Below are 27,273 nucleotides of genomic sequence, written 5' to 3' on the forward strand. Positions count from 1 at the left end.
AGACACTTGAATATTTCACATGAAGGTCTTAGAGAAAGCCTGATAAAAGGTAAGGGAAAAGACGTATGTATACTGAGACTTTATTAAAGGTATCTTTAGATAGTTGTCTTTTAAGCGTTTATAAACATACATGTCTGCACTATAGTATAATGGAGACTCTGCATTCCTTATGCTGTATTACAATCTGATACTGTATTTCTTGAATTGTAGTAAAGAGTTTTGAAATACCTGAGTTGCTCCAGAATCACTTTGAGAGGCTTAGGGAAGTCAATGTCATCTTTTGTATTACATTACTTAATTCATAAGGCATCACTGGAAATCAAGGAAATTTGTTCAAAAAAGAAAACAAGAAAACGCAGCTATGTAGTTAGAAATGGTAACACTTTCTTTGAGAAGTCTTTCTGGGCCTTGAGGTGGGCTGTCAGTAACCCAGCATCTAAAATTTGGTCCCCAGCCTGCAGGACAGGCATCAGGGCCCACACACACCGCTTTGTCTGCCTGCTTTCTCCACTTGCGGAGTTGCTGGATTATCTTGGGTTGCCATGCTCTGGCTTCATAGGTTAGGAACGACCCAGGGTGGCATATTTCAGCATAGGAGCAGCTGACAGAGGCTACACTGCTGGGAAACAGTGCTCACGTTTCTGACCATGTCTGTGCTTTATCCAGGCTGCAGTTTGAGCGAAATTCTTACCTTGGTGTTAGTTGCTATATTTTCTTGCTAGTTTTAGCAGAAATGCTCTAGTAGAGAGTATATCATTTCAGATGATTTTACAAATGAAATTGTTACACGATAATTGTTGATCATAACATCTCAACTTAGGAGGGGCCATAACCTGTTCTGTGGGGTTTCAGCTTTCAGGAGATGATCTGTAAACTGGCATGGGATTGATTTCAGAGTGTGGTGGGCAGCAGGATTGCTGTCAACTAAAGTTGGATTTTTCACCCTCTGTTTTTATTCTATTCTGACAGGGAGACTTGGCTGATTCTTTTTTCATTGTAGAATCTGGAGAAGTGAAAATTACTATGAAAAGGAAGGTAAGTCCTAAAAATCCATGAAATATTAACAAGTAACACAATAGACTTTTTTTTTTTTTTTCCTGACTAAGCTTCATTCTGTTTTTCTTAAGCTGAGTGAACGCTAACACTTTCCATCACCTTGTCAGGGTAAGTCAGAGGTGGAGGAGAACGGTGCAGTTGAAATCGCTCGGTGCTCTCGAGGGCAGTACTTCGGCGAACTGGCTCTGGTAACGAACAAGCCCCGAGCCGCTTCCGCACACGCCATCGGGACCGTCAAATGTTTAGGTAGGACTCACGGCCCAGGGCACACTTGCCCCAGTTGAAATCCTTCTGTGTGCATTGTACGTATTCAGCGTCACACTGATTATTTAACTGGGTTCACAAGTTTTATGGTCCCAACAGAATACAAGATTAGGATTCATTGCACTGTCAAGCCAATTTGTGGAAGCCAACTTCTTAGAAAACTTTTCACACACATATACATTGTTCTTTTTTATAGACATGAAATAACATTTTAGTATGTTGTTAAGATAAGAATTCTGAGTACCAAGCTTTACATCTAATTTTTCAAATGAACAATATGCACTGTGTTCCATTTCTGCTAAAAACCCCCTCAAATAGCACTTTTATAAGGTATACTAAGTTCTGCAGGGGAAGTTGAAATGTCTAGGAAAAGTTTCTCATCCTAGGATTAGGAAACAAGAGTTCAAGTGTGTCATAGCACAATGAAAATCTTGTTCAGCTGTTTATTACTTCTGTGTACCACACAGAAATGCCATGAACAGAAGGGCCATCTTCAGCTGGAAGGCATCTATATATAGCAGAGATTTTATATGTGAGAAATAACTTATTTTAGTAATGAAAAATATAACTCAGGAGATATTAATACAGATGACATTTTCTTTAAGAAAACTAGTCAATACTCTGTAATGACCTGTATGGGAAAAGAATCTAAAAACAGTGGATACATGTCTGTGTATAAACTGATTCACTTTGCTGTACAGCAGAAAGTAATAAACATTATAAATCAACTATACACCAATAAAAATTAATTTAAAAAGTAATTAGCTACTCTGTACTCTTCGTCCACAGTTCAGTAGAATAAATTTAGCTTCAGTGTTAAGATTTGCAAGTATCCCCAGAATTTTCTTAGAGAAGTTGTTTTTTAAATGATTTTAAATAAGTATAGTATTACTCTAGTGTTACACTTGGATGAAAAAGAAAAATTTAGAAGCTGACAGGTAATTTCTCTGAGTAGATAGAGGTGTTAGACAGTAGGGAGTAAAGATGATGTGAGTGAAATCCCATTACTTTTTTTCTATAATAAAATATATATTCACATTAAATTTGAGAAATACAGAAAGGTAGGAAAAACTAAGAGTTACCCAGTACCACCACCACCCAGCAATTTCCACATCCTATTATAATTCCTTATCATCCTTTTTTATTTGTATGTTTTCAGCTTTAAATCAGTTTTGTAAACTGCTTCTTTCATTCATTATAGCTTAGGCATTTTCTCATGTTTATTACATCAAATATTAACATTGCTTAAATACACACTGAATTATTTACTCACTTCCCACTGTTACATAATTTTTGAGTTTTGGCTCCATTTTGCGCGGTGGAGGAGAGCTTTTCTGTGGGGGTGTGTGCATATACTGCTTTTTCACATGATAGGATTTTTCCTGAGAAATGCTTTTTGGAATTGGGTTTTCTTTTTATGGTTTTTGATATCTATTGCCATATCACTTGTATTTGCACTTATTTGCATGCTGCCAGCAGTGCAAGAATTTCCATTCACTCTATTGTAAACACTGCCTTTTTTAGTTCTGTAAATTTAAGAAGCAAAAACAAAAGAATTTTAATTTGTATTTCAATGATAGTATGATTATATTTTCATATAAATTGTTTTTAAAAATGCTCGAGACAAGCAATCTAAGCAACATAGAGCATATACTTACAGAAGTGGACAAAATCATTATTTGGACTGCCATTTTGAATTGACTAGACCCTAGTATAAAAGAGTAAAAAATTGTAAAGGGCAACATCTGGTCTTCACAGCATTGCATTGTAAACCCTGAGGAGGGAAAACAAGATAGAAAACACTACCTTGCCACCCTTGAGTTCATACTGCTAAAGTGGTGACATAAAAATGAATTTATTTTGTAAAATTCCAAGGTCTTGCCATAACAATCCCTCATTCTTTTAACCTGGATCAGGAACTTCCAATACAACGTCATATGGCCATGGGCCACTGGCTGCTTCCTTTTTGAAGTGGAATGTTTTTATCTTTATGCCTTTTTCTTGTATCTGATATTTATGCAAAAATGCCATTGCGTCATTGACATACGTGAAATAGGTACCATAAGTGACTTAGAAATTCCAGGTTTGTAAAGAATGTTATTTTTCTTTTATTCTCCACTCTTCTTAGCCATGGATGTGCAAGCATTTGAAAGGCTTTTGGGACCTTGCATGGAAATTATGAAAAGGAACATCGCTACCTATGAAGAGCAATTAGTTGCCCTGTTTGGAACAAACATGGATATTGTTGAACCCACTGCATGAAGCAAAAGTATTGGAGCAAGACCTCTAGTGACAAAATTACACAGTAGTGGTTAGTCCACTGAGAATGTGTTTGTGTAGATGCCAAGCATTTTCTGTGATTTCAGGTTTTTTCCTTTTTTTACATTTACAATGTATCAGTAAACAGAATAGGTATTTAATAGTCAATAGGCTTTAACATCACTTTCTAAAAAGAGTAGATCAAAAAATATCAATATACTGATAAAATGACTTTCTACTCCACAAAATTATGATTTGACTGAAAGATTCAGATGATTGTAATATATTGAAAGTATCTGTGTTTAAGAAGATAATTAAAGGATGTTATCATAGGCAATGTGTATTCATTTTGACTTGCTCAGATTGATATGTTATGACTACACCCATGTAAAAGGGAACTTGGCAGTGAACCATGCTATACAGCATGGCATCACATTCTTTTTACAACTCACTATATATAGTAAGTACAATTTAACCATTTTTGTTTTAAAGTTTTTCTGGCTTGATAAGTTATGTGCTGGCCTTGGCCTATTGGTGAAATGGTATAAAACATCTTATGCAATTTTAAAACCTTTTATATTTTTGCAATAAAGTACCTTTTGACTTCTTGGGTATAATGTCAGTAGCCTACATATTCCAGTGGTTTTAAGGACAGGCAGTTTAGTCATTACAACAACAGGAAAGTGTCTTTGGATGAAAGGTCATTATTTTCCTCATAAAGCATCTATCTATGCTTCCTTCTTTCATTTTTGCAGTTCTCTGTTATCTTTAAAAATTTGTTTGACATTTAATGTCACAAATATTTTTAAATGTTCTTTAAACTTAATTGTTGTCTTCTAAAAGCCTAAGATCTTATTATATATGCTAAAAAAAAAAGTCTCCTATACCAAAAATATTCGGGGTCCTTATCAACATGCCCATAGATATTTCTTTGTTCTTCACTAGACATGTGTAATAATATCCTTGCAGACATCTGCTCCCATGGGTTTCCTCCAAAGTGGGAGAAATAAGTTACTGTAAGTAAAACATATATAAGGATGCAAGGAATTTCTGCCCATTCCAAGTATACCATTAGGCCTCTCCACTTGCTTTAATGTAGACTCTCAACTGCATTCATTTCATTCTGCAAATGCAGAATGAACTCAGCTGAATAGATTTTTGTTGATAATTGATAATGCTTATTATCCTGCTACATAAAATGAATTAATTATATTCCACCAAAGCAGTATACTCTTACATGGATTCTAGGACTACATGACCCCAATGTCCAGAGACATTAATTCTAAATAGTTGTTCCCTTTTAAATCAGCGATTTCATTTTGGGAAATATGTTTCAAAGAAATATATACATGGGTAAAAAAATTCTGTGGCTAGTGTGGTCTTATTAGAGAATGTTTCTGGTCTTGCTTGTATAATGAAAATGTGGTAAAGATACGTGAATTGGATAATGTACATATAAGAAGTATGTAAAATACACCTTCAGCCACATTTTAGCACAGTTTTAACTACTTTGCAAACTTTCCCACGGGAAGAGAGCTTACTGAATGCAGATTTGTTTTCTATAATATTTCAGATTTTAAAAGTCATGTCTACCGAACAAGAAAAAAACACAACCACAAATTCCTGGTTTATCATTCTGTATTTTCAACTTCCTTCACTTTTTCAAGTTACCTATTTTGTTGCATAAGCTAATTGTTAACTACAAATGCCTGTTTAATAAAGAACTCTGACCAAGGCTGTAAATGCCAGTTACATTATTTTCAGTATTGTTGGTTATATTTAAAATTTCCTTATAATAAAGCACAGTTTTATAATAAAATATTATTACTGAGGTGTTTTTTTCTTTCTTGTTTCTTTACTGGGACTTCGTAGTGCACATTATACCATGTGAAATGCATGACAGAGGTCCGGCATATGTGAAAACAAAGGTAAGATCTGGGCATCTTGCAGCAAGGAAGTGTGGTTCTGTAGGACGAGAGGTTTTTAAAAATCTTAACTATCGGTTATATGTGATACAGATAGTTGTGATATGTTGCAGACTCAGTCAGCCATTTAGAATAACCAAGTCTGGCTGGCTAACTAGGGAATGTATGTGTTAAAGTAATTAAAACACCACAAGTTTGAGTTATGGATGCCCCTGTTTAATCACCAGCCAAGAGTCTTTATGTTTGGAAATTCTCTGTTGATGTTTCATTCAAGCATGCATCATGTATGACTAAGAATTCTGGGAGGACGCTCAATTTTAATACAAAGGTGCTTTTCTTTGTGTGTGTGTGTGTGTGTGTGTCCTGCTGATACAAACTAGGGCTTGGTGCATATAAATGTAAAACACTACCTGGGATCCATGCTGTGTGAATGTGTTTGGTTTATTCTTAGAAACCTGGCTAGCACTCTTTAAAATGCTTTACAATTCTGCAAGTGAGACACACAGCACTAAGCAAGAACTTCGGATTTTATTGGAATATGTAGGATTAAGTGCTGAGTCCTTTTTCTTTCTAAAGCATCTTTAAAATATGGATATAATTTTTCCTAATTTTTTTCAAAAAATGTTACATTTCTAATAAGGACTAGATGGCCTTTGGCATTCTTAAAGAACATTAATAATGTATAAGCCTAGAGTGCTAAGTAACACATCTGGATGAGCTGTACTATCCAGCTTAAACAACTGGAAAGAAGAGTCTCAAATCTAAATAAAATGTTAATAACTAAGGGAGAAACAGAATTACTAACACATGTGGGAGAAAATTCATAAGGGAGAAATAGAATAATAAGGAATGCTGGCTTCTAAAATAAATGTGTGAGGTACAGCCTCATGTTGAGTATGAGAAAGAATTCTGATAAGAAACTGAAGGAAAAAAAAGAAATTGGAGCAAGAGTTAAGACAAACTCTTACCTGCTCCAGGATACTTTTCAAGGCAGCAAAACTGGTTGAGCAACTGAAACTATACAGTTGTTAGTAAACAGTCTTTACGGGTATTAAAAAAAAAAAAACCTTGAAAGTAAAATGAATTACGGAAATGAAAGCAGTAAGGTAAACTTACTTGGAGGACTTGTGTGCCCATTAGTCACTACAAGAAGTTAAATCAGTTTCATTTGTATAAGTGAGAAAAATCCATGACTCCACCAAAATCATTTACTTTGTGCATCCATGGCAGAACTTGGGCAATCTTGAGTCTCTTGCTTCCCCCATGCAATTCTTGGCTTCATACTTCAACTGGGGGCGGCGGTGGGGGCGGGGGGCGGGGAAGCCCAAAACAGCCTAAAAGTTGAGAGATATATTTATTTGGGGAATTTAACTGAGGACTATAGCCTGGGGAAACAGCCTTTCAGATAACCCTGAGGGACTGTTCCAAAGAGGTAAGGGAGGAGCCAGGATCATAGGAGTTTTTGCTGAAAAAGACCAAAAAAAAAAAAAAAAAAAATGTAGTCAGATATCAAAAGATCATTGCTAATCACACACAAAAATAGATATTTCAAGTTAAAAGATTTTAGTGGTTTTCTCATCTAGGGCCAGTATCCTGTTTTTTCCCATCCTGAATTCCTCTCAGGGTGCAGGGGTGATTGCAATGGCTGCTGGCTTGAGGGTGGGCAACATTCTTTGTTTACTGAAATGGTAGGTAACATTTTTATTTTTGTCCACACTCATATTCTCTGAATAATGATGTAATTGAGCCTGGTATATAGACAAATGTGTACAGAGTTTCCAAGGAAGACTTTCTTTGACCAACAGATATGGGTCTTTCTGTCCCTTTTTATGCTTTAAGTTTGTAAATTTAAAGTTGCTAAGGAAGTCCTGAAAAGGTAACATTTATATATGGAAAGATGTGATGGTAGACCTTACAGAGGTAACTGTCTCTGCCATAAAAATGAAGTGCCATCTCTTAGGTGGTGTTCCCACATTTTGATTAACCACAGCTTGGGTCTTGCTATCTTCCTGAAAAACTCAAGCCACTGCAACATGTAAATACATGAAATGTTTTGTTAGTACCAATTATAACTGAATCTTTAAAGTAGATGCATTTATTACTCAATTGTGAAACCAAGCAGGACCTGTGGGGTATGGAAACTTTTCATGTCCTGTTTCTTGTTTATAGGGAAAAGCTTCAGCTTCCTAGACCTTTCCTGATTTTCAGAGGGCAGATTCAAAAGTTACTCATTAGGGAAACATGGGAATGCCGAAAGAAAGGAAAAGCAGTGAATAACAGTGCAGAGAAAGGGCAGGATTGTGGTTTTTCTTGAAGAGATACATTCATAACCATCTGATATATCTCTGAGTTCTTTTGCAGGAACTAAGGCTCCCACCCAGGGGGAGGATGGTAACTTCAGGTGGAACCCAAGATTCCTGTTACCTCACCGCCAGCAAATCAGTGGAAAGTGACACACCCTGTGTCCTCACCCCAAATTTTGCCCTTAGAGGCTCTTCCCTGAACCCCACCAGGGAGTCTGGGGTTCTTTGAACACAAGGTGCCCATTCTCCTTGCTTGGCCTGCTGCTGCTGCTGCTAAGTCACTTCAGTCGTGTCCGACTCTGTGTGACCCCATAGACGGCAGCCCACCAGGCTCCACTGTCCCTGGGATTCTCCAGGCAAGAACACTGGAGTGGGTTGCCATTTCCTTCTCCAATGCATGAAAGTGAAAAGTAAAAGTGAAGTCACTCAGTCGTGTCTGACTCTGCAGTAAACCTTAAACCTTTCTCTGCTCCCAACCCCTTTGGTCTCACTGTGCATCAGGCACTTGCCTTTGGAAAAAACTGGAAAAATGGTTTTATTCCCCAGGCACGAGGGGGTTAGGGTGGTTTAGTTGCTAAGTTCTTGTCTGACTCTTGTGACCCCATAGACTGTAGCCCGCCAGGCTCCTCTGTCCATGTGATTTCTCAAGCAAGAAAACTCGAGTGGGTTGCCATTTCCTTCTCCAGATCATCTTCCTGACCCACGATTGAGCTTAGGTCTCCGGCATTGCAGGTGGACTCTACCTACTGAGCCACCAGGGAACCTCAATGAGCTGGAAATGGACTCTGAAATAAAGGCTGCCTTCACTTTTGACTGTAACCACCTAGAAATGGAATCCTCAATGTCTTACATATTTCACATGATAAAAACTCACCAAGTAGAACCTCTGAATGAGTTCATGAGCGGTAAATATGCCCAGGCACAACCTTGGATAAAGTTGCTTCTAACTCCTGATTTTCCATCTCTGCCCTAAAACCTACCATGACCACAGTCCTGCTGAGGAACAAGAGAGTGAGTCCTGGATCCCTGGAACTGCACTGCCACATTTAGGTGGAAGGTTGATATTTAATACAAGTGAATCTCTTTACAAAATGACTATATTCTTGAAATGTATACAAATGACATTTCTAAAAGCCAAATATCTTAATTAGGAGAGGGGCTCACTATAAAGACGTCTTTAGCAAGTCTTTTCTTTCTTAATTGCTTTTGAAAGCTGAACCGAAATGTCCTCCACTTTTTTATTACTATAGTGCACATTATGATCTGCTATGTAATTTGAAGGAGCTGCAGTGTTTGGTGATGAGTAGACACAGCAAGTGACACAAACCATACGGAAACTATATGTAATGGGGTCAGTGTTCAAAGCAACTTACACAAAATAACATATATATTAATAAGAAAATGTATCTTATTTCCTTTTATTCATCTGTTCAGCAGGTATCTATAATATTTATTGATTGCCTGGGCAAAACGATGCATATGATATAGACCAGACAAAAAGATGCATAAGAAATATGGAAAGAAGAAATAATGCGAATTTGGGGGGAGGTAAATGTAAGCAAAAATGGTTAAGTGTAGCACATTTAAGTGGCTTGCTAGGTGGCTCAGTGTAGTAAAGAATCCATCCGTCAGTGCAGGAGACAAAAGAGACATGGGTTCAATCCCTGGGTCACGAAGATCCCTTGGAGGAGGAAGTGGCACCCCATTCCAGTATTCTTGCCTGGGAAATCCTACGAACAGAGGAGCCTGGTGGGCTACAGTCCATGGTGCCGCAAAGAATCAGACTGAGTGAGTGAGCACACACCACACAGTTAAGTACATATTAGTCCTGTGATCTTAATGGCTTTTTATCTAAAATTAGCTACTTTTGACTGGTAACTAAAACAAAATACACAGAGAAAGGCCTAGCATCCCAGACAGACATGAGAGAAAAAGTGTAGGAATCTGTGCTCCATTTCCTAATTTGAATAGTTGACTTCATTTGCTTGCTTCAGTTCAGTTCAGTTCAGTCGCTCAGTCATGTCCAACTCTGCGACCCCATGAATCACAGCACGCCAGGCCTCCCTGTCCATCACCAACTTCCGGAGTTCACTCAGACTCACGTCCATTGAGTCAGTGATGCCATCCAGCCATCTCATCCTCTGTCATCCCCTTCTCCTCCTGCCCTCGATCCCTCCCAGCAGCCAAAGTACTAGAGTTTCAGCTTTAGCATCATTCCTTCCAAAGAAATCCCAGGGCTGATCTCCTTCAGAATGGACTGGATCTCCTTGCAGTCCAAGGGACTCTCAAGAGTCTTCTCCAGCACCACAGTTCAAAAGCATCAATTCTTCGGCACTCAGCCTTCTTCACAGTCCAACTCTCACATCCATACACGACCACAGGAAAAACCATAGCCTTGACTAGATGGACCTTTGTTGGCAAAGTAATGTCTCTGCTTTTGAATATGTTATCTAGGTTGGTCATAACTTTCTTTCCAAGGAGTAAGCGTCTTTTAATTTCATGGCTGCAATCACCATCTGCAGTGATTTTGGAGCCCCAAAAATAAAGTCTGACACTGTTTCCACTGTTTCCCCATCTATTTCCCATGAAGTGATGGGACCGGATGCCATGATCTTCGTTTTCTGAATGTTGAGCTTTAAGCCAACTTTTCCACTCTCCACTTTCACTTTCATCAAGAAGCTTCTGAGTTCCTCTTCTTTGCTTCTTTGCTTGCTTACCTTTTAACATTTTGAACAGTGATATTTTAAACATTTAAGCAATGTCATGTACTTTAACTTCTATGTTTCTTAGCCCAGTGGTCATTGGTATGCCAACTGTGTTGGAATACAGTAATTTCACCCCTAAATAAGCTTTATCTAGTTTTTAAAAAACAAATTAGAATTTGATGTTTCTTTATGAAAACAGAAGTATTTTACAAATTGCTGAAGACATTTTGATTTTGGATAACAACTCAACATATTTGGGCATAGTTTATGTGGAATATGTATGTGTGTATATGGTATTTGCACTGACCAGAAGTAGATGCTATTTAAATAAAATTTTATTTTTGAACTTTCTTTCAGTTACAGCTTGTAGGATTTTCATTCCCTGACCAGGAATTGAACCCACACCCTTGGCAGTGAGAGCTTTGAGTCCTAACCAGTGGACTACCAGGGAATTCCCAAAATTGATTTTTTAATGTCAGTTTTATCATGGAAGTATGTTATGAACAAATGTTCTTTAGTATATATAAAAATCCCTTACAGGTTCAGTCGTGTCCGACTCTGCAAACCTATGAACTGTAGCCCATCAGGCTCCTCTGACCGTATTTCCCAGGCAAGAATACTGGAGTAGGTTGTCATTTCCTTCTCCAGGGGATCTTCCTGACCCAGGGATGGAACCTATGGGGATGCAACCTGTGTCTCCTGCGTCCCCTGCATTGGCAGGCAGATCCTTCACCACTGAGCTAAAATATTTTATATCTATTATAAAATATGTCATTTTATATTTTATCACATATAAATAGTAAGTAATTGGTACAAAAATTCTTTATGTATATTTTAGTGAAGTAGTAGAATTTATATTCTAAGGAGATCTTACTGGTTTTGTACTTTGATCTTTGTTCCGGCTGAGTTGGCTGGTTTTCTTAGTCATCCAAAAATGAATAATGAGGTTCCTATTAAATATACATAGGTGCATAAGGTAAGCATTTAGCTTCCCAGGAGAGTCCAAACATGGACTAATTGTCCACTTAAAGGTACAGAGATTCTAACACTGACATTTAATCAGTTATGACTGAACTAACTCAAGAGAATTTTACTCTTCTATTTAATGACCTGGACAAAAATGAGAGTATGTGAAAATATTTTATATCTTTGTATCCATATGAATTAGCACAGTGGTCAACCAATAGTAGGAACTAAATAGGTATTTCTGAATGAATGGATAGGAAAACCTTTATAGTACTAATAAAAGACAATCATTTCCAATAATGTACAATAGCTTGATGTGAAGGTGCTATTCTCCCTACCATTGTGTTCACAAATAAAAAAATATCTCCACTAAGGCTTTTACTAAACACTTGGAAACAGAAAACCTTTTAAAATTAGTTAAGGTTCAGCCAAAAGCAGATCTCATGGTTCATGCAGTGCTGGGGGGTGGGGGGGCAGGGATGGTGTGGTACCAGCTCTTCAAAGTTCATTTTTTGGATGGTGGGAAAGGTTTTTAGTTTCCTGGAGGGAGCTAGTCATTAATAGCTGAGATTTTAGTTTTCAGTGATCAAGTGAATTCCACGGATTTTTCTTTTTGTCAGGAAATTAAACACTGGAGTTCATATTTTCAATTTTTCAATTCTGAGGCGCAATGAACCTCCACTGTTAAAAAAAGTGAAGAAAGAAAATAAAAATACACAAAAGAGCAGGGCCACAATTGAGTCCTGGGGTCACTCCATTAATCTCTGAACGAAGATAAATACAAATATTGTCCTTTTTACTCAGGGAAAAATTTAGGCATTTTATTGGCCTTCTGAATTATTTTTAGGAAACAAAATAATTTGATTAGTATTTGTGAATACAGAATCTTTGATCTGTATTTGATCTGAATACCATCTTTGATCACATGGTAGGGAGGACTCTTTAAGGATTCAAACAGGGAATCCCTAAAAGAATTTGAAAACTTGTTTCAGTATGGGAAAGTTACTTTGGATTTCCATATTTGTTCTGTGGCTTTCAGATTTAAAAATTCCAGAAAAGTAGGGGTTTTAAAGGAATCACTAGCAAGGATTTAAGGCTCCTTTCCAAAAGTTTGACTTTATAGATTTCTCTCTAGTATGTTTTCCTCCTCTTAAACATACATATAATGATCTAAAGATATAAAACCTAAAGCATAGCTTAAATGACTAAACACTAAAAGTTCAAAGGAAAAAAAGCTTAATAATGCCTTTGTAATGGGAATGGTAAAAACATCAATTATAGACTAGGAACTGGACAGCCTTGTTTAAAATGAAGGTAACTATAATGCCAAAGAAGCCATCCTCCTCTGAGTCAGAGAATTCGTAACTTAAGGAGGAACTCCTAGTGGAAACAAAGTAGGAAGACATTCTTTCATCAGTGGAAGACCTCTGGAGAGGAAAAACGGTTAAACTGAAACTCACCAGAGAAACCCTGATAACGATTCACAAATTACATCCGTTTAAGTCACACATTATATCCCTCCGTATTACCTTAAACAACGAGTAAGCTGGTCAAACACAGAAAACATCAATTTGCCTTTCCTCAATTCGAAAGTCAACAGTAATGACCCCACCTCCCGCTTCACAGTTTTGTAAATTGTCCAGATCTCCGAGCTTCTCTCTCACTGTTCATCCCCAAGCCTCTCGGTGCCTGGCACGCAGCCGGCATTCAAAAAATCTCGGGTGAACTGAACAGAGTCCGCAGAGAAACCGCAAGCTGCTGTCCAGGGAGGGGCGAAGCCAGGCTCAGGATAAAGAAATGTTAAGTCTTCCCACTGGACCCCAGCACCACCTTTATTATCCCCATCAGGCCTGGGGCCGTGATTTCTGGGTGACTGGGTCCCCCTCGAGGCAGCACTGCTTCCGCTTGTGCAGTCATCGCCTTCCCCTCGCACTAAAACAATACCTTGGCCTCTTGCCAAATTCTGAGCTGCGAGCAACTCTGGCTGTTTATGGCCCGGAATGGGTACTGCGAGAAGCTTGAGGCTGCTTTGAGTGCTAGCACAGGCCCAGAGGAAGAGAAGAGGCCAAAGCTTTAAAACACTCCCTTCCTCCGCCCCCTCCTTTTTGTCCCAGACACCAAAACAAACGAGCTGATACACGTGTCCCTATGACTCTTGTTTACTATCAAGACTGCACCGTGCACGCACTTCTGGGAAATGTAGTCCAACCTGTTCCCCGACGTGCAGTCTCGGAGAGAAACACAGCCAGACCCAGACTACGAACCCACAATCCATTTCGGGGGCAATGTTTGGCTGGAGTCCCGGGAGTCTCGGCAGCAATCCAATCCGAAGCGCTCACCCTGGTGATTGACACTCCGTCTTCCCCAATAAATACAACACAAAAGTCAATACAAGCCCGCCCACCGAGACGGACCACGGTACCAACCAATAGGAAGGAGAAACGATTGAACGGCAGTGCCGCAAGCCAATAAGAAGGCGAAGGAGCTGGGCGGAGGCTCAACCCCCCGGGGGTTTGAGGGGAGGGGGAAGACGAAGCTTGAAAGACTTGGTAATGGCGACGGGTTTGGTAAGTAGGAAAGTTTCGGTGGAGGACTAAGAGCGGCGGCGGGAGCAGTAACGCGCCCCGGGAAGGCCGGCGTCAGTTGTAGAGGGGATACGCGAGTTGCTGGTGGTGTTGTCGCGGCCGGGGCGGCCCGCGCTGGGGCTGCTTATACTCCGCGGCGGTTTGTTGTCTTTCTGTTCGGGAAGGGGTGGGGGTGGGGAAGGGAGGGGCAGGATCTCGAGGGTATCTGGCGGCCGGGTGAACTCGGGTCGGCTGTCCTCTTCATGACGGCCGGGGCAGTTAACCGTCCGATACCGGCCTGCGGCGAACCCACCGGACTGGCGCTTCCCGCGAGCTCACCTGGGCTTCGCGTCGGCACGGTCCGTGGGGGTCTTGGGGCGGGGGCTGGGAGGCGTCTGCGAGGACTGCGCTCTGGGCCGGGTGGCGCGGTGGGTGGCCGGGCCGGGTGAGGAGATGGGGCGGGCCTGGGCGGGGGAAAGGGGGCCGACGCGACTCTGGGGCTGCCCAGGAAAGTTTGACTTCAACTCCCCGCGAGTGGGCGGAGGGTCGGAGGTTGGCCCGGGGTGGGCAGCCGGCCGCGGGTGGCGGACTCTTGTGAGGCGCCGCCTCTTCAGGGGCCGAGAGGGGCTCGGGCCGAACTGGGAAGCTCGCGGAGCCCTTGGGCCCTGGGGCTCATTGTTACGCAGTTCGAATGAATGGACTCCTTGGCGCCTGCGCGGTGGAGTTGAGCCGAGGGGAAAAACAAGCCTGGAGTCCAGGCTGCGGTCACATGATGGGGGGAGGGGAGGGGAACGCGATGAATGGCGAAAGAGGGTGGGGGATGGACTTGGCGTGAACCGGGAGGCACTGCCTCTCTGTGACCGAGATCGAGGCTTGGCAGGCGATTTCAGTCTCCGCCTTCCAACCTATGCTGCCGCCCCAGGCGGATTAAAACAAAAAAGACTAGCGAAATCGACTGTCGGAACCAGGTTTTTGTAGCTCCTTCAAACGCTGCATGCTGTCTAGGGGAGTTCGCTCGCCGCCGTGCATTCTTTTGAACACTTCACCTAGAGTTAATTCTTTAGGAGTTTTCAGCAAGAATCTTTTGTAAAGGGAGCTCTGACTGCAGGGAAACACTCAAGAGTCTTTAATTCTGGGATCCAGTGATGCTAAGGGAGGAGGTTAAAAGTCAGTTGTGTGTATACCAGGAAGTGTTGGGAGTCCTACCAACAATTCCGACTGAGTGCTATAGATTTATTTCCCTCTAACTAGCAGTAACAGGTGATTCCTAACAATGATTTAGTGAAATTAAAGTTACGTTTGGAGAATTAGAATAGTTGTAACATTTGTAAATAATTTTCTATTAACCACTGATAATAACGTTTGTGATGTACTGCTAGTTCTTTCAGTCTCTGCTTTTTGTTGTTACTGTTTCTGCTGTTTTCCGATTTAACTTGCTGAGTACTAGGGTCAACTGTTGAATTTCCACGATTGAACTTACTCAGTTCTTGCTGAGTAGGTAATAGTTGGCAAAGTTTTAAGGAAATTTGAATTACATTCAAAAGAATTCAATATACCCAATACATTTTGGAGCTGTTTTATACTTTTGAGGAAGCCAAAACAAAATATTTAAATTCTAAATTGACAGTACATTATAGAGTGAAATTTTGATTTCACTTCCTGGTTTCCATTTTACTTAGTTTTATAAGCCCAACTACTTATAAAAAATTAAAAGATTTTATTTATTTGGCTCCCCGGCCACGCCAACCAAGAATCAAACCCTTGCCCCCTCCAGAGGAAGTGCGGGGCCCGAACCACTGGTCCCCCAGTTACCTTTTTCAGCTTAGAAAAATCTCCTTAGTTCAAAGTTACCTTCTCCCGGGATTTCCCACAATTTTCCATGTTTCACAATGCTTGCTTCTCAGACTTCAAAAACGGTACTATCACTTTAAGAGTTGTTTCCGCCACTGTATTTTAATTTTTTCGGACCGTTTCCTCACTACCTAAATGCTCAGTGCAAATAGCCTGGGCTTTATGAGGGAGAAGCTAGCTGGTCTTCTATGTTTCTGTTTGAAATGAAAATATTAGTACTTTATTTTTCTGCCATAAATTAAGTTAGTACGGTGTTAAACGATGCCAGGTATTTTACACGTATTATCTTTTAATTATGAAAGTTATATTTACCTGGAATGAGAAATCACACCAGATATTTTTGACAAATACTTTGTATATTACAAAATTCAGGAAAAATATTCTCTTAATGATATTTTATATTCTTGTTTGTGCCTAACTCATCAACAGTAATCATATACCTTCATATTTTGACCTGCATTTACTTTGGTACTTCATATCATAGTTTAAACTGTCATTTTCTGTAAATGAGAAGAAAAAATTTTCTTCTCTAAAGTTTTTGGTAGTTTAGAAAAGCTTTTCTCACAGGTTGTTACACATGATGTAAAGATTCAAGTGTTTTCGTGCAGTGACTTATCTTGCGTACTGTTTATATTGATAGTGCTTTTAAACAGGTTTACAGATGGCTTGTAGTGGTGTGTTTGGTGTTCTCTTCAAGTTTCAGTATTTTGTGTTAGATCAGCACAAAATGAATAAGAACTTGTATAGATGTATTTAGCACTGGGCAGCAGTGACTGAGGAGAAGGCAATGGCAACCCACTCCGGTGTTCTTGCCTGGAGAATCTCTGGACGGGGGAGATTCTGGTGGGCTGCCCTCTCTGGGGTTGCACAGAGTCGGACACGACTGAAGCGACTTAGCAGCAGCAGCAGCAGCAGCAGTGACTGATGAGTTAAGGGAATGCTTTGGAACCATTAAGAGGGTGTGTCACGTAGTGTCTTTAATACTTGGAATATTATGATATAGGTAGATACAGGTAGACTGGTCCCATTTTACGAAAAAGAAAACAGGCATAGAAGTTAAATTGTTCATAGTCATATAGCTTTTCTAAACTACTACCAGTTTAGCTGTGAAAAATTCAATCAACTAAATTAGAGAAGAAAATTATTTTTTCTACTTTATATATAGAAATGACACTATAAGTAAGTGATACTCTACAGTAACATTTTATGGAAAGAATACCACCCACTATTGGGATGTGGATTTTTTCCCCTGTTAACATTATGGCAAACCAGAGTTGTAGAAATCTCTCTGAACTCTTTGGTTTGAAGTTTCTGAAAGAACTGCATAGAGGCCCTCAACTGCATTTGGTGTAGTTTGTGTTTAATCTGGTTTGTTATGGAGGTTCATTTTAGCTTGCGATTGTGTAATACATTTTAAATACCACCTCAATTTCTCATGTTAGAGATGTAAAATAATTGTAAATTACCATTTCTTCACCTCCTTCCCCCAAAGAGTTGGAGTTTCATACAGAAGTCCTTCGGGATTATGGGAGGCACAGAGAGGATCCTTTTCCTTTATCCATAGTGATGAAAAGATAAAGATTCAGGGAAGGACAGGCACTTGAATGTAATTGAAATTAGATGTCTAATCTGTGTTGGTCTATATCTTTTGTCCTTTTTCTCATTTTGGGGGCAGGGGGAAGGGAAAATGGTCTGATTCAATCCTCAGAGCCCTGTTTTTGTCATCCAGAATAGTATTTATTTTTTGGGGTCACACTGCACACCATGTGAGATCTTAGTTCCCCGACCAGGGACCAGGGGTTGAACCCTTGCCCCCTCCAGTGGGAGCACAGAAGTCTTAACCACTGGATTGCCAGGGAAGTCCCTCCTGATCCAGAACAGTAATTTGTTCTGAGCTTTATATGATTTGAAGTTTATACAAAATTAGATGAAGTATGTGGAAATGCTTGGCAAATGGCAGGTAGGCATTTAGTAAAACCTAATTTCCTTTTTCATTCACTGAAAGTTGGTCATTTGTAGTCATCTCTTCCTTTCCTTTCATTGAGATTTTGTGGATATTTACTTCTGAAAGTTTGCAAAACAGATGCAATAGGGCTGTCTCATCTCCACCCAGTAAAAATTTGTACTATTGACCATGACATTTCAGAGTACAACTGCTGGAAAATTTTACTCTTTGAAAATCACCAGTCTAGTGAGAGTTGACATGTGCAGAGATAGCTGAAACACAGTATGCTGCTGCTAAGTCACTTCAGTCGTGTCCGACTCTGCGACCCTGTAGACGGCAGCCCACCAGGCTTGCCGTGTCAAATCCTATAATACCAAAGCAGCATACAACAGCGTGAACGAGCAACAGTGTTAGCTTTACCAGGGAAAGTTTGAAAGAGAAGCTTGTTTCTAAAAATGAATGTTTAATTGGTGTGATGTATGTGAGGAGTTATTTTGAATATGGATTCTCTGGTGTTCCTTTACTGTATCAGAGGCCTTGTTTCTCCCAAATAGTTTGCCAAAAACAGGCAAAAAACTTTGGTTTGAATTTTGATTGCATGGTTTTTTTTTTTTTCCCCCTCCAACTAGCTCTTCTGAGATCAGTAGAGGTACCTTGAGGTTAAGTTAACCTACCTTAGATTACCTTTTTCTCAACTTTTATTTATTTATTTTTTTTAAAGAGAAAATGGTCAGATTTTCAAGTCTGTTACTCTGTTTACTGTACAGGTTTAGAGAAGGAGAATCTCCGCTATCTCAAGACCAAACTTTTGATAGCCTTGTGCAGTAAGAGGTACAAACAGTGAGAGGTGCAAACACATAGAACTCACGTTCAACAAATACTTCTGTGATACTTTTGTTCTTTGTTTTGAAACCAAAATGTTTCTTCCACCTTCATTTAAGGTGTGTTGTGATGGGATGTTGGTAGATTCCTAAGAGTGCTGAAGAGATGCTAGAAGTTGCAAGGAGATGTGAGTGCACTGAATGGTGGCTGGGCACCGGGACCTGCTGAGGGGGAGGTCAGACCCAGCTGGGAAGAGTCCTGCAGGCGGTGGGACAGGACAGCCTGACTGCAGCTCTGCTGAGGAGGCATACGTGTCCAGTGCAACTCTGGGGAAAAGTGAGAAGATTTTCATGTTGAGATTGCAGCTTGCACTGATTTATGCCGATCACTTCTGTGTGTGAGATGTCCAGTAGATGTTCCTATGAAATTTGAGTCATTATGTCAGGTTAAATTGTGTCTTGTATCCTTAGGATGTCAGAAAGTTTTCTGTGGAAAGGGTTAAAATTGACCAAACTTAATATTAGCTGCGCCAAGAACCCACCTAGAATAACTAGTTCTTTCTTGTTGGGGCATTACTAAAGGAGGAATCTGCACTGGTACTACCAGTTACCACGTATTTCATGGGGTGGGGGAGCGCCTTGCTGCTTTTCTGGAGGGGGCTTTCATTGGGGGGCCTTATTTTGCCTTTTTTTGTGGGGGGGGGGTGGCCTTGCCCTGTGGCTTGTGGGATCTTAGTTCCCTGACCAGGGATTGAACCCGTCCCCCCTGCAGTGGAAGCATTGTCTTAACCACTGGACCACCAGGGAAGTCCCTCATGAGGACTCTTGCAAAGGAAGCTGGGAGTGAGTGGCATAGACAGAAACTGGGAATGTGAATATATTGTGCTCTCAAAACACTCTCCCTTAAAAAGTATTTGTGTATTATAGATGTTCTTGCATACTCATTGTATTTCAGTATGATTTTTTAAAATAGACAAAAAATGTTTGAAGTATAGTTCTGATTATGTTAGACTTCTATTCAAAAATTTGCAGTGGTTCCCATTGTTTGCTAGTTGCTAATAATAATACTGGCCACTCTACCAAAGCTTGAGAGTTTGCTCTGTTAGGCACTATTGTAAGCTTTTGACATGAGCTCACTGAGTTTTTACAACAACCTATGTAGGTGCTTTTACTATTTCCATTTTATGAACAAGGCATGAAGATTTTAAATAAATTGTCCAGGGCACATAGCTGGTAGGTAGCAAATGTATAAACTCAGGAGCCTAGTTTCAAAAAAAAAAAAAGAAGTGGCAAACCAGTTTTCCTAAACTAGAATGAAAGATTCTGATCCCAGTCTGCCTTCCAGCCTTATTACTGACAACCAGGAGATACCCTAGCCTTTGGCTTCGATGTCCTTCTGATTTCATCCAGTACTTTGCTCCTCTGAGTTTGCTCATGTGAGTTTCTCATTAGGAGCCTCCCTTCCTTCCTTTTTACCCATTCATATCCAAGCCCTGCCGCCATAGAACTGCAGTTGTTTGCTTCTGTCTTTCTACTCAAGTGCAGGTTCCTTGAAATTCATGATAAACTGTTCATCATTGAGTTTCAACATAATACCTAGTAGAGTGCCTTGTACAGAATATGTATTAAATGACTGAATATATTCTACATATACACACACGTTTAGATAAAAAAGGAATATGGCAATAATTTTTAGCCTGCTGCTTCTCCTAGTGTACCAGGAGTTTGTTTGAATGAAAACAAGTAAAAACCATTGCACAGGATTGTACCTCAGTTCAAATAAATCACATGCTCTGGAAAGCGGGGCTTCAGCATCATTGGTTTGAAGCAGACATGGTCCTGTGTGCCCCCAGGGTTGCACATTACAGATTGATCTAAGTTTGCTGAGCTTTTGCAATGAGAAAGTGGAGGCTCAGAACCAGGATTTGGCCATTTATGCTTGAGAAGTCAGTTTGTGTTAGTAGCCACATCTATTGTGGCCACCAATTTTGTAGGAGGCTGTTTGTTATACACTAGTGTATTTGCTATAATTATATCATAAGACTGTGATTATTACATAATACATTGTACTTACTGAAAAGTGTTCATTTCTTGGGAATGCCTCAGACATCTTTTAGATAAACTGTTACTTGCTTAAAGTAATGATATGATCTGTGACTTTTATTGAGGTGTGTTGGATACTTTGTCATATTTTGCAGGGAGGAAATTACCAAAGCTGAATAGCTGCCTGTCTGGCTCCTATTGTTAATTATTTTCAGTAACTGTTCTGTTAAGAGATTAAGTATCCAAAATATGCATAATATTGCCCTATGTCAGTCTACAGATAAAAATTTTTTAAAGATAATTTTACTTTTTATTTTGCTCATTTTGTTTCATCTTTACAACTGCTCTGGGAAGGAGAGAGCAGGTGTCATGAGCCCTGTTTCCATATGGAGATACTGAATTAGTGAGAAGCTCAGTCATTTAGGTCATAGATATAGTAAGTGATCAAGCTGGAATCAAACCCATGTTTCCTTACACCGAACCCAGTGCCCTCTTCACTACTCCATTGTACATCTTACAGTTTATATTGTGTCCGGCTCCAAGTGCCCAAGAAATGGGTCGTATTTGAGGCAGAAATATGAAAGCGAAATAAAATACTAGAAATAAAGTAAGGCAATGGTCAGTTTAGCTGTATGTGTCAAAAGCCTTCAGTTCAGTCTCTCAGTCGTGTCCAACTCCTTGTGACCCCATGAACCGCAGCATGCCAGGCCTCCCTGTCCATCACCAACTCCTGGAGTTCACCCAGACTCCATTGAGTCGGTGATGCCATCCACCTATCTCATCCTCTGTCGTCCCCTTCTCCTCCTGCCTTCAAACTTTGCCAGCATCAGGGTCTTTTCAAATGAGTTAGCTCTTTGTATCAGGTGGCCAAAGTACTGGAGTTTCAGCCTCAGCATCAGTCCTTCCAGTGAACACCCAGGACTGATCTCCTTTAGGATGGACTGGTTGGATCTCCTTGTAGTCCAAGGGACTCTGAGGAGTTTTCTCCAACACCACAGTTCAAAAGCATGCATTCTTCCGAGCTCAGCTTTCTTTATGGTCCAACTCTCACATCCATACATGACCACTGGAAAAACCAAAGCCTAGACTAGACAGACCTTTGTTGGCAAAGTAATGTCTCTGCTTTTGAATATGCTGTCTAGGTTGGTCATAACTTTACTTCCAAGGAGTAAGCCTTAGAAGATGTTTAATTGCCATCCAACCACTAATCTATCTCTTGGAAGTTCAAAGAAATAACCAGATGTAAGCAAATACTTAAAAAAAAAAGAATGTATAAAGTAAGAGTGAAAAAACTGGGAACATGTTTAGTAGTAGGAGGGATAAGTAAATTTTGGTAATTCCTGTGATTATATATAATTTAATTTTTAAAAATAGATCTTTGAAAGACTTAATGCTTATGAACAGGCAAATGCTTATGAACTTAATGTTAAGAAAAGGTCTCATTTATATATAATATGACATATGAAGAAAAAGAAATGATTTTGTTTAGGTAAAATGTAGATGTCTCTGTGAAAAAGAGATTGGATCATTAGATAATAACATCAAAATGTCCCAGTAACTCAGGTTGGTGGAATTAGAAATAATTACTAATTCCTTTTTTCTTTTCTAAGAAAAGCTTTTTTTTTTTTTCCCACAGTGATCATATGTTTTGTAGTCAGGATAATGTTTCATAATAAGAAAATTCATGAAAAAAGCCTTTGTAGAAAAAATGACAGTGTTTGTTGGTGATTATGTCATGACTTAGCTTTTGGTTTAAATATCTTTTCACTGCATTTTTTGATTAGCCTGGGCTACGGTACTTGACTTTTAATGCCTGTTTTTTTTGGCCATGCTACATGTGGCTTGTGGGGTCTTAGTTCCCTGACCAGTGATTGGACCCAGGCTCCTGGCAGTGAAAGCACCGACTCCTAACACTGAACCGGCAGGGAATTCCCAACTTTATTTTTTTAAGTGACTTTTAACAGCAGTATATTTTATTGTTTTATTTTGAGGAAAAAACTATGTTAGAATTTTGTGTGTTGGTATATTTCATTAGAACTTTAAAAAATGAAATTTGGGGGAGAGCCTGAGAAATCAGGAACTCTTCCTGCTGCTGTCACTCATATTAAATAACTGATTTGATCATTGTTCAAAGGCAAGAATATAAAAAGTATAACCTCATTTTACTTTCATAACAATTTAGTTGGTAGACATAGCTGAGAAATTATTTAGGTGTATCAGTTTATATTGTTTTCTTCATTGTTTCAATTTTGTAAGCTTGAGATAATGGTAGATTTACTGTTTGTTTAGCTAAATTTCCCATTATTATTATACATCTTTGTAAAAATAGTAGCCTTTTTATTATGATTAGATTCCAAATTATCATTAAGAAAACATTTTTATGGGAAGTATAATATATGTCCATTTTAAGAAACTCTGTTTTACTTTATGTTTCTGTTTTGGCCACAAGATCTTAGCTCCCCAACCAGATACTGAACTTGTGGCCCTGCAATGGAAGCATGGAGTCTTAACCACTGGAAATCCCAAGAAACTCTTTCTCAAATGTTCTTTAGAGATTGTAACAGTATACTTGTTCACTTTCAGAAGATGAGAAAACAAAATAGTGAACACAATTGATAAATACAGAAATTGGAATCTTCCGAAAAAGGTCCCAAATAGAATGGACCTTCAGTCGGCCCATGTGTAGCGACTTTGAGGGGGACACAGATGGCAGTATATGATTAAAGGTACAACACTGATGTCTCTGATTGATTTTATGCGTTCATAGACCACGTGACTTGACTTTTTGTTCTTGTGTCATTTTTAGTCGGAGCGCCATAACATGGTGTGGGAAGTGAAGAGCAACCAGATGCCTGAGGCGGTGCAGAAGCTCCTGCTAGTCATGGACAAGAGAGCGCCAGGAGTGAGCGACTCGCTGCAGCTGCTGCAGTGCAAGGAGACGTTGCCGTCCTCTCCTGGATACAACTCTTGTGATGAGCACATGGAACTTGGTAAACAAAATTAAGTTTTTAGGGATCTTCACTGAGATTCGGATTAATTTTCATGTTTAGCTAACTTTTCCACCCACTTTGAATTGCTAAAAAGTGTGTTAAGTTTTGTACACTAGGAACTTTCAGTGTTCTCTTGTTATTGCTTATAAAGTATTATTTAAACCAACATAACTTTGGGCTATTTATGGTTATCATAGAGACTCATTTACAAATTCAAACTCAACTGTCTTTGTGGGTTAAGATGAGCCTTTAAACACCTTACGAAAACCTTGCGGTGTGGCTTTTCAAAAGCTGTTACTTTTGAAATATCCATGTAAGCTCAGCAAATTATGCTGGCTATGCCTTTATGCCTGGGTTGTTGGTATGATGGGGAAAATTCCAGTGGACAGTTGAAACTGGAGGATCGGACATTTGTAATTATCAGTACTGCTGAGCTACTCCAAAGATGCATGATATATAGAACTGTGTAGGTGTACTGAAGTATGACTTTGAATGTTACTGCTTTGAGGTAAGTGTTAAAGAGAATAAACAGCCGATGAGTGAGCTTGTCTTGCTGCCCACTTTTCATCTTGGCATTGCCCCATTTAACATGTGTTTTCGCCTGATGTTCACAAAATTCAAGATGTGATTGTCCTCATTTTATATAAATGATGAAATAAAAGAGGTTATGTGGTAGAGTCTTCTTTGGGAATTTGAAGATCTTAAAGGTCTTGAGACATAACCTGTTGGCATGCTAAGGGTTTGCTAAGCTCAAAATATTTATTGAGTTGTGGTTACTATTGAGTGGAAAGTATCGTTTCAATCAATTACTTGGTTCTCCATTGTCGCATGTTAGTTGCTTTCAGAAGGAAATCAGGAACTAGGGCTCAGGAGGTCAAAAACTTTACAGCCCCTCATGACTTCAGTTTAAACGTAGTTTCCTTAACTTGAAAGACAGAAATGAACCCTTCACAGTTAATACACAGATGATAGTCAAAGAATGATGTTGGCAATGAGGGAAGGGAAATAGCTCCATCACCATGAGCATTACAGAGTGGAATTATCTTCAGTTGGTGTGTTTTGGCTTCTTTGGGAAGGAAGGGATACCTTCTAGTAGGTTTTATGAATGGATATCCTGAATTAGTACTTGTCAGACATTTCCGTTTTAGTGAGTTATTCTGGGATATTCCCTGTATAGGAATGAGTATGTGCTTTTATTGTGACAATATAGGAGAGCTCTCACGTCTACAAGAGCTTCTGGGTTTATATATTGAAGAGACCCATTGGATCCATAGAATTTACAGGTGTAAATTTTGTAAACAAAATTCACAAAGGGATTTTGTTGTTTTTAAGGCCTGCAAGAGGCTTTTTTTTCCAGTTCAGTTTTTCAGAATTCAGTCTACCTTACAGTGTAGTTTTGGCATGAACAAGAGTGGTCCTTGGGTACTCTTTCTGGTTTTCTTTCTTGGGTAGCTGAAAGTCTGTCATGAACTACCTTTTGAGAACACACTTTTTTGGAAAATAATAAATATTCCTGAGTTTAGAGTTTCTCATTAAAAATAAATAATTTGGTGTAGATAAATTTGAATAAGTAGTACCTAAACATTCCTATGATCTAAGTTGCATCTTTGAAAATTGTTTTCATTTATTGTAGTAATCTTGTTTAACAGATTCAGATGTGTGAACAATAAGTACATACATGCACCCATATAATGCCTTTTTCTTTGTTAACGTGGTAACATAAAAATGTCTGAATAGCATAGGGATTATTCCCAGGTGAGCCTGTGGAAAACCGGAGGTGGGGAGTCAGAAAACACAAACAGAACAGTTTGTAACAGTTTAGCCATTAATCCATTTACATTTAAGTTTACTTTTCTGTTAGGCTTTGTTGACCCTTAAATGTATAAGATGTCATTGTTTTTTCAGTTGAAACTTGTTTCTTTCAAAAAAACATATTGAATTTACACTTTACCTCTCACAAAATTAACTAGCTAAATTTGAGGCCCTCTTTTCCAGCTGTGATTACACTTTTGTCTCCTGTATTAGTAATTTCCTTCTGATAATCTTGAGTGTGCTTATTTGCAGATGATCTTCCTGAACTTCAGGCTGTTCAGAGTGATCCTACTCCATCTGCCATATACCAACTAAGTTCAGATGTGTCGCATCAAGAATATCCAAGACCATCTTGGAACCAAAATACCTCAGAAATATCAGAAAATACCTACCGTGAAAATGAAGTGGATTGGCTAACAGAACTAGCAAATATTGCCACCAGCCCACAAAGTCCACTTATGCAGTGCTCATTTTACAACAGGTGGGAACATTGGCTGTATTTTAACTGAAAACTTTGTCATTACAAAACACTTTTTTCCTCCCTAGTTTTAAAAGTTGCCTGGAGAATCCCAGGGACTAGGGAGCTTAGTTGGCTGCCATCTATGGGGTCGCACAGAGTCAGACACAACTGAAGCAACTTAGCAGCAGCAGCAGTTTTACAAGTAATAATGCTCTTGATCATTTAAATAAAGATTTTTTTTAATTAAAGTCATTAAAATTAAGCTCTTTATCTTAAAATGATCAAAGAGGTATTAACCCTGAGTCATTATTTCATATTTTGAGGATTAGATAAAAGTAATATGAGAACTGAGTCTTAAATGGTTTAAAGTCATTAAGAAATACATCAGACCAAGAATACTTTTATTTATATTTTTTGCTTAGAGAAATGAAAGTTTTCTAAAGAGCCATAATTAAAATAAACATTATATTTTAAACTTAGTCAACTTTGCATTTGGTTCTTTTTGGTCTAAGTTTCGCCCCCCCCCCCCTCAGTGTATGTGGTCTTATATGTTTGCTTATACTGAAATCTTGAATTTCTCGAAGTAGACTCTCATCGGTAAAAAAAAACCCACTGTTTCGTTTACCCAGACCAGAGTTTAAGAAAATGAGTTATTGTTCTATAAAATTATGGAATCTTCCAACTGATATTCCTCAGTTCAGTTCAGTGGCTCAGTCGTGTCCAACTCTTTGTGACCCCATGAATTGCAGCACGCAAGGCCTCCCTGTCCATCACCAACTCCCGGAGTTCACTCAAACTCATGTCCATCGAGTCGATGATGCCATCCAGCCATCTCATCCTGTCTTCCCCTTTTCCTCCTGTCCACAATCCCTCCCAGCATCAGAGTCTTTTCCAATGAGTCAACTCTTCGCATGAGGTGGTCAAAGTATTGGCGTTTCAGCTTTAGCATCAGTCCTTCCAATGAACACCCAGGACTGATCTCATTTAGGATGGACTGGTTGGATCTTGCAGTCCAAGGGACTCTCAAGAGTCTTCTCCAACACCACAGTTCAAAAGCATCAATTCTTCAGCGCTCAGCCTTCTTCACAGTCCAACTCTAACATCCATGCGTGACCACTGGACAAACCATAGCCTTGACTAGATGGACCTTTGTTGGCAAAGTAATGTCTCTGCTTTTGAATATGCTATCTAGGTTGGTCATAACTTTCCTTCCAAGGAGTAAGTGTCTTTTAATTTTATGGCTGCAGTCACCATCTGCAGTGATTTTGGAGCCCCCCAAATAAAGTATGACACTTGTTTCCCCATCTAT

At 39.3% G+C, this 27,273-nt stretch overlaps 2 protein-coding genes and 1 long non-coding RNA gene across 4 annotated transcripts in view; 2 read left to right on the forward strand and 1 right to left on the reverse strand.

The window, feature by feature from the left end:
• The window catches only part of PRKAR2B (protein kinase cAMP-dependent type II regulatory subunit beta), a 102,566-nt gene extending 97,163 nt beyond the window's left edge, over window positions 1-5,403 (forward strand). The window contains exons 9-11 of the mRNA XM_061413978.1: window positions 970-1,035; window positions 1,164-1,302; window positions 3,449-5,403. Of these exons, the coding sequence (XP_061269962.1) occupies window positions 970-1,035; window positions 1,164-1,302; window positions 3,449-3,582 (339 nt within the window). The 3' untranslated portion in view covers window positions 3,583-5,403. The remainder of the gene's footprint in view (window positions 1-969; window positions 1,036-1,163; window positions 1,303-3,448) is intronic.
• A 1,442-nt stretch (window positions 5,404-6,845) lies between these two features.
• On the reverse strand, window positions 6,846-23,515 carry LOC133246053 (uncharacterized). Its single transcript, XR_009735880.1, has 3 exons — window positions 14,382-23,515; window positions 7,421-7,530; window positions 6,846-6,969 (listed from the first exon to the last, which is right to left on the reverse strand). It is a non-coding gene; the product is annotated as an uncharacterized LOC133246053 (long non-coding RNA).
• HBP1 (HMG-box transcription factor 1) overlaps window positions 13,962-27,273 on the forward strand; it is a 31,110-nt gene continuing 17,798 nt past the window's right edge. Inside the window, exons 1-3 of one of the 2 annotated variants that reach the window (XM_061413974.1) lie at window positions 13,962-14,045; window positions 23,509-23,692; window positions 25,757-25,985. In XM_061413974.1, the coding sequence (XP_061269958.1) occupies window positions 14,031-14,045; window positions 23,509-23,692; window positions 25,757-25,985 (428 nt within the window). In that variant the 5' untranslated portion in view covers window positions 13,962-14,030. Of the gene's footprint in view, window positions 14,046-14,305; window positions 14,402-23,508; window positions 23,693-25,756; window positions 25,986-27,273 lie in introns of those variants that run through there. The other variant, XM_061413973.1, reaches the window with a different exon arrangement.

Source organism: Bos javanicus, chromosome 4 (genome assembly GCF_032452875.1).
Source record: "Bos javanicus breed banteng chromosome 4, ARS-OSU_banteng_1.0, whole genome shotgun sequence".
In the NCBI taxonomy this organism is placed as follows: Eukaryota; Metazoa; Chordata; class Mammalia; order Artiodactyla; family Bovidae; genus Bos; species Bos javanicus.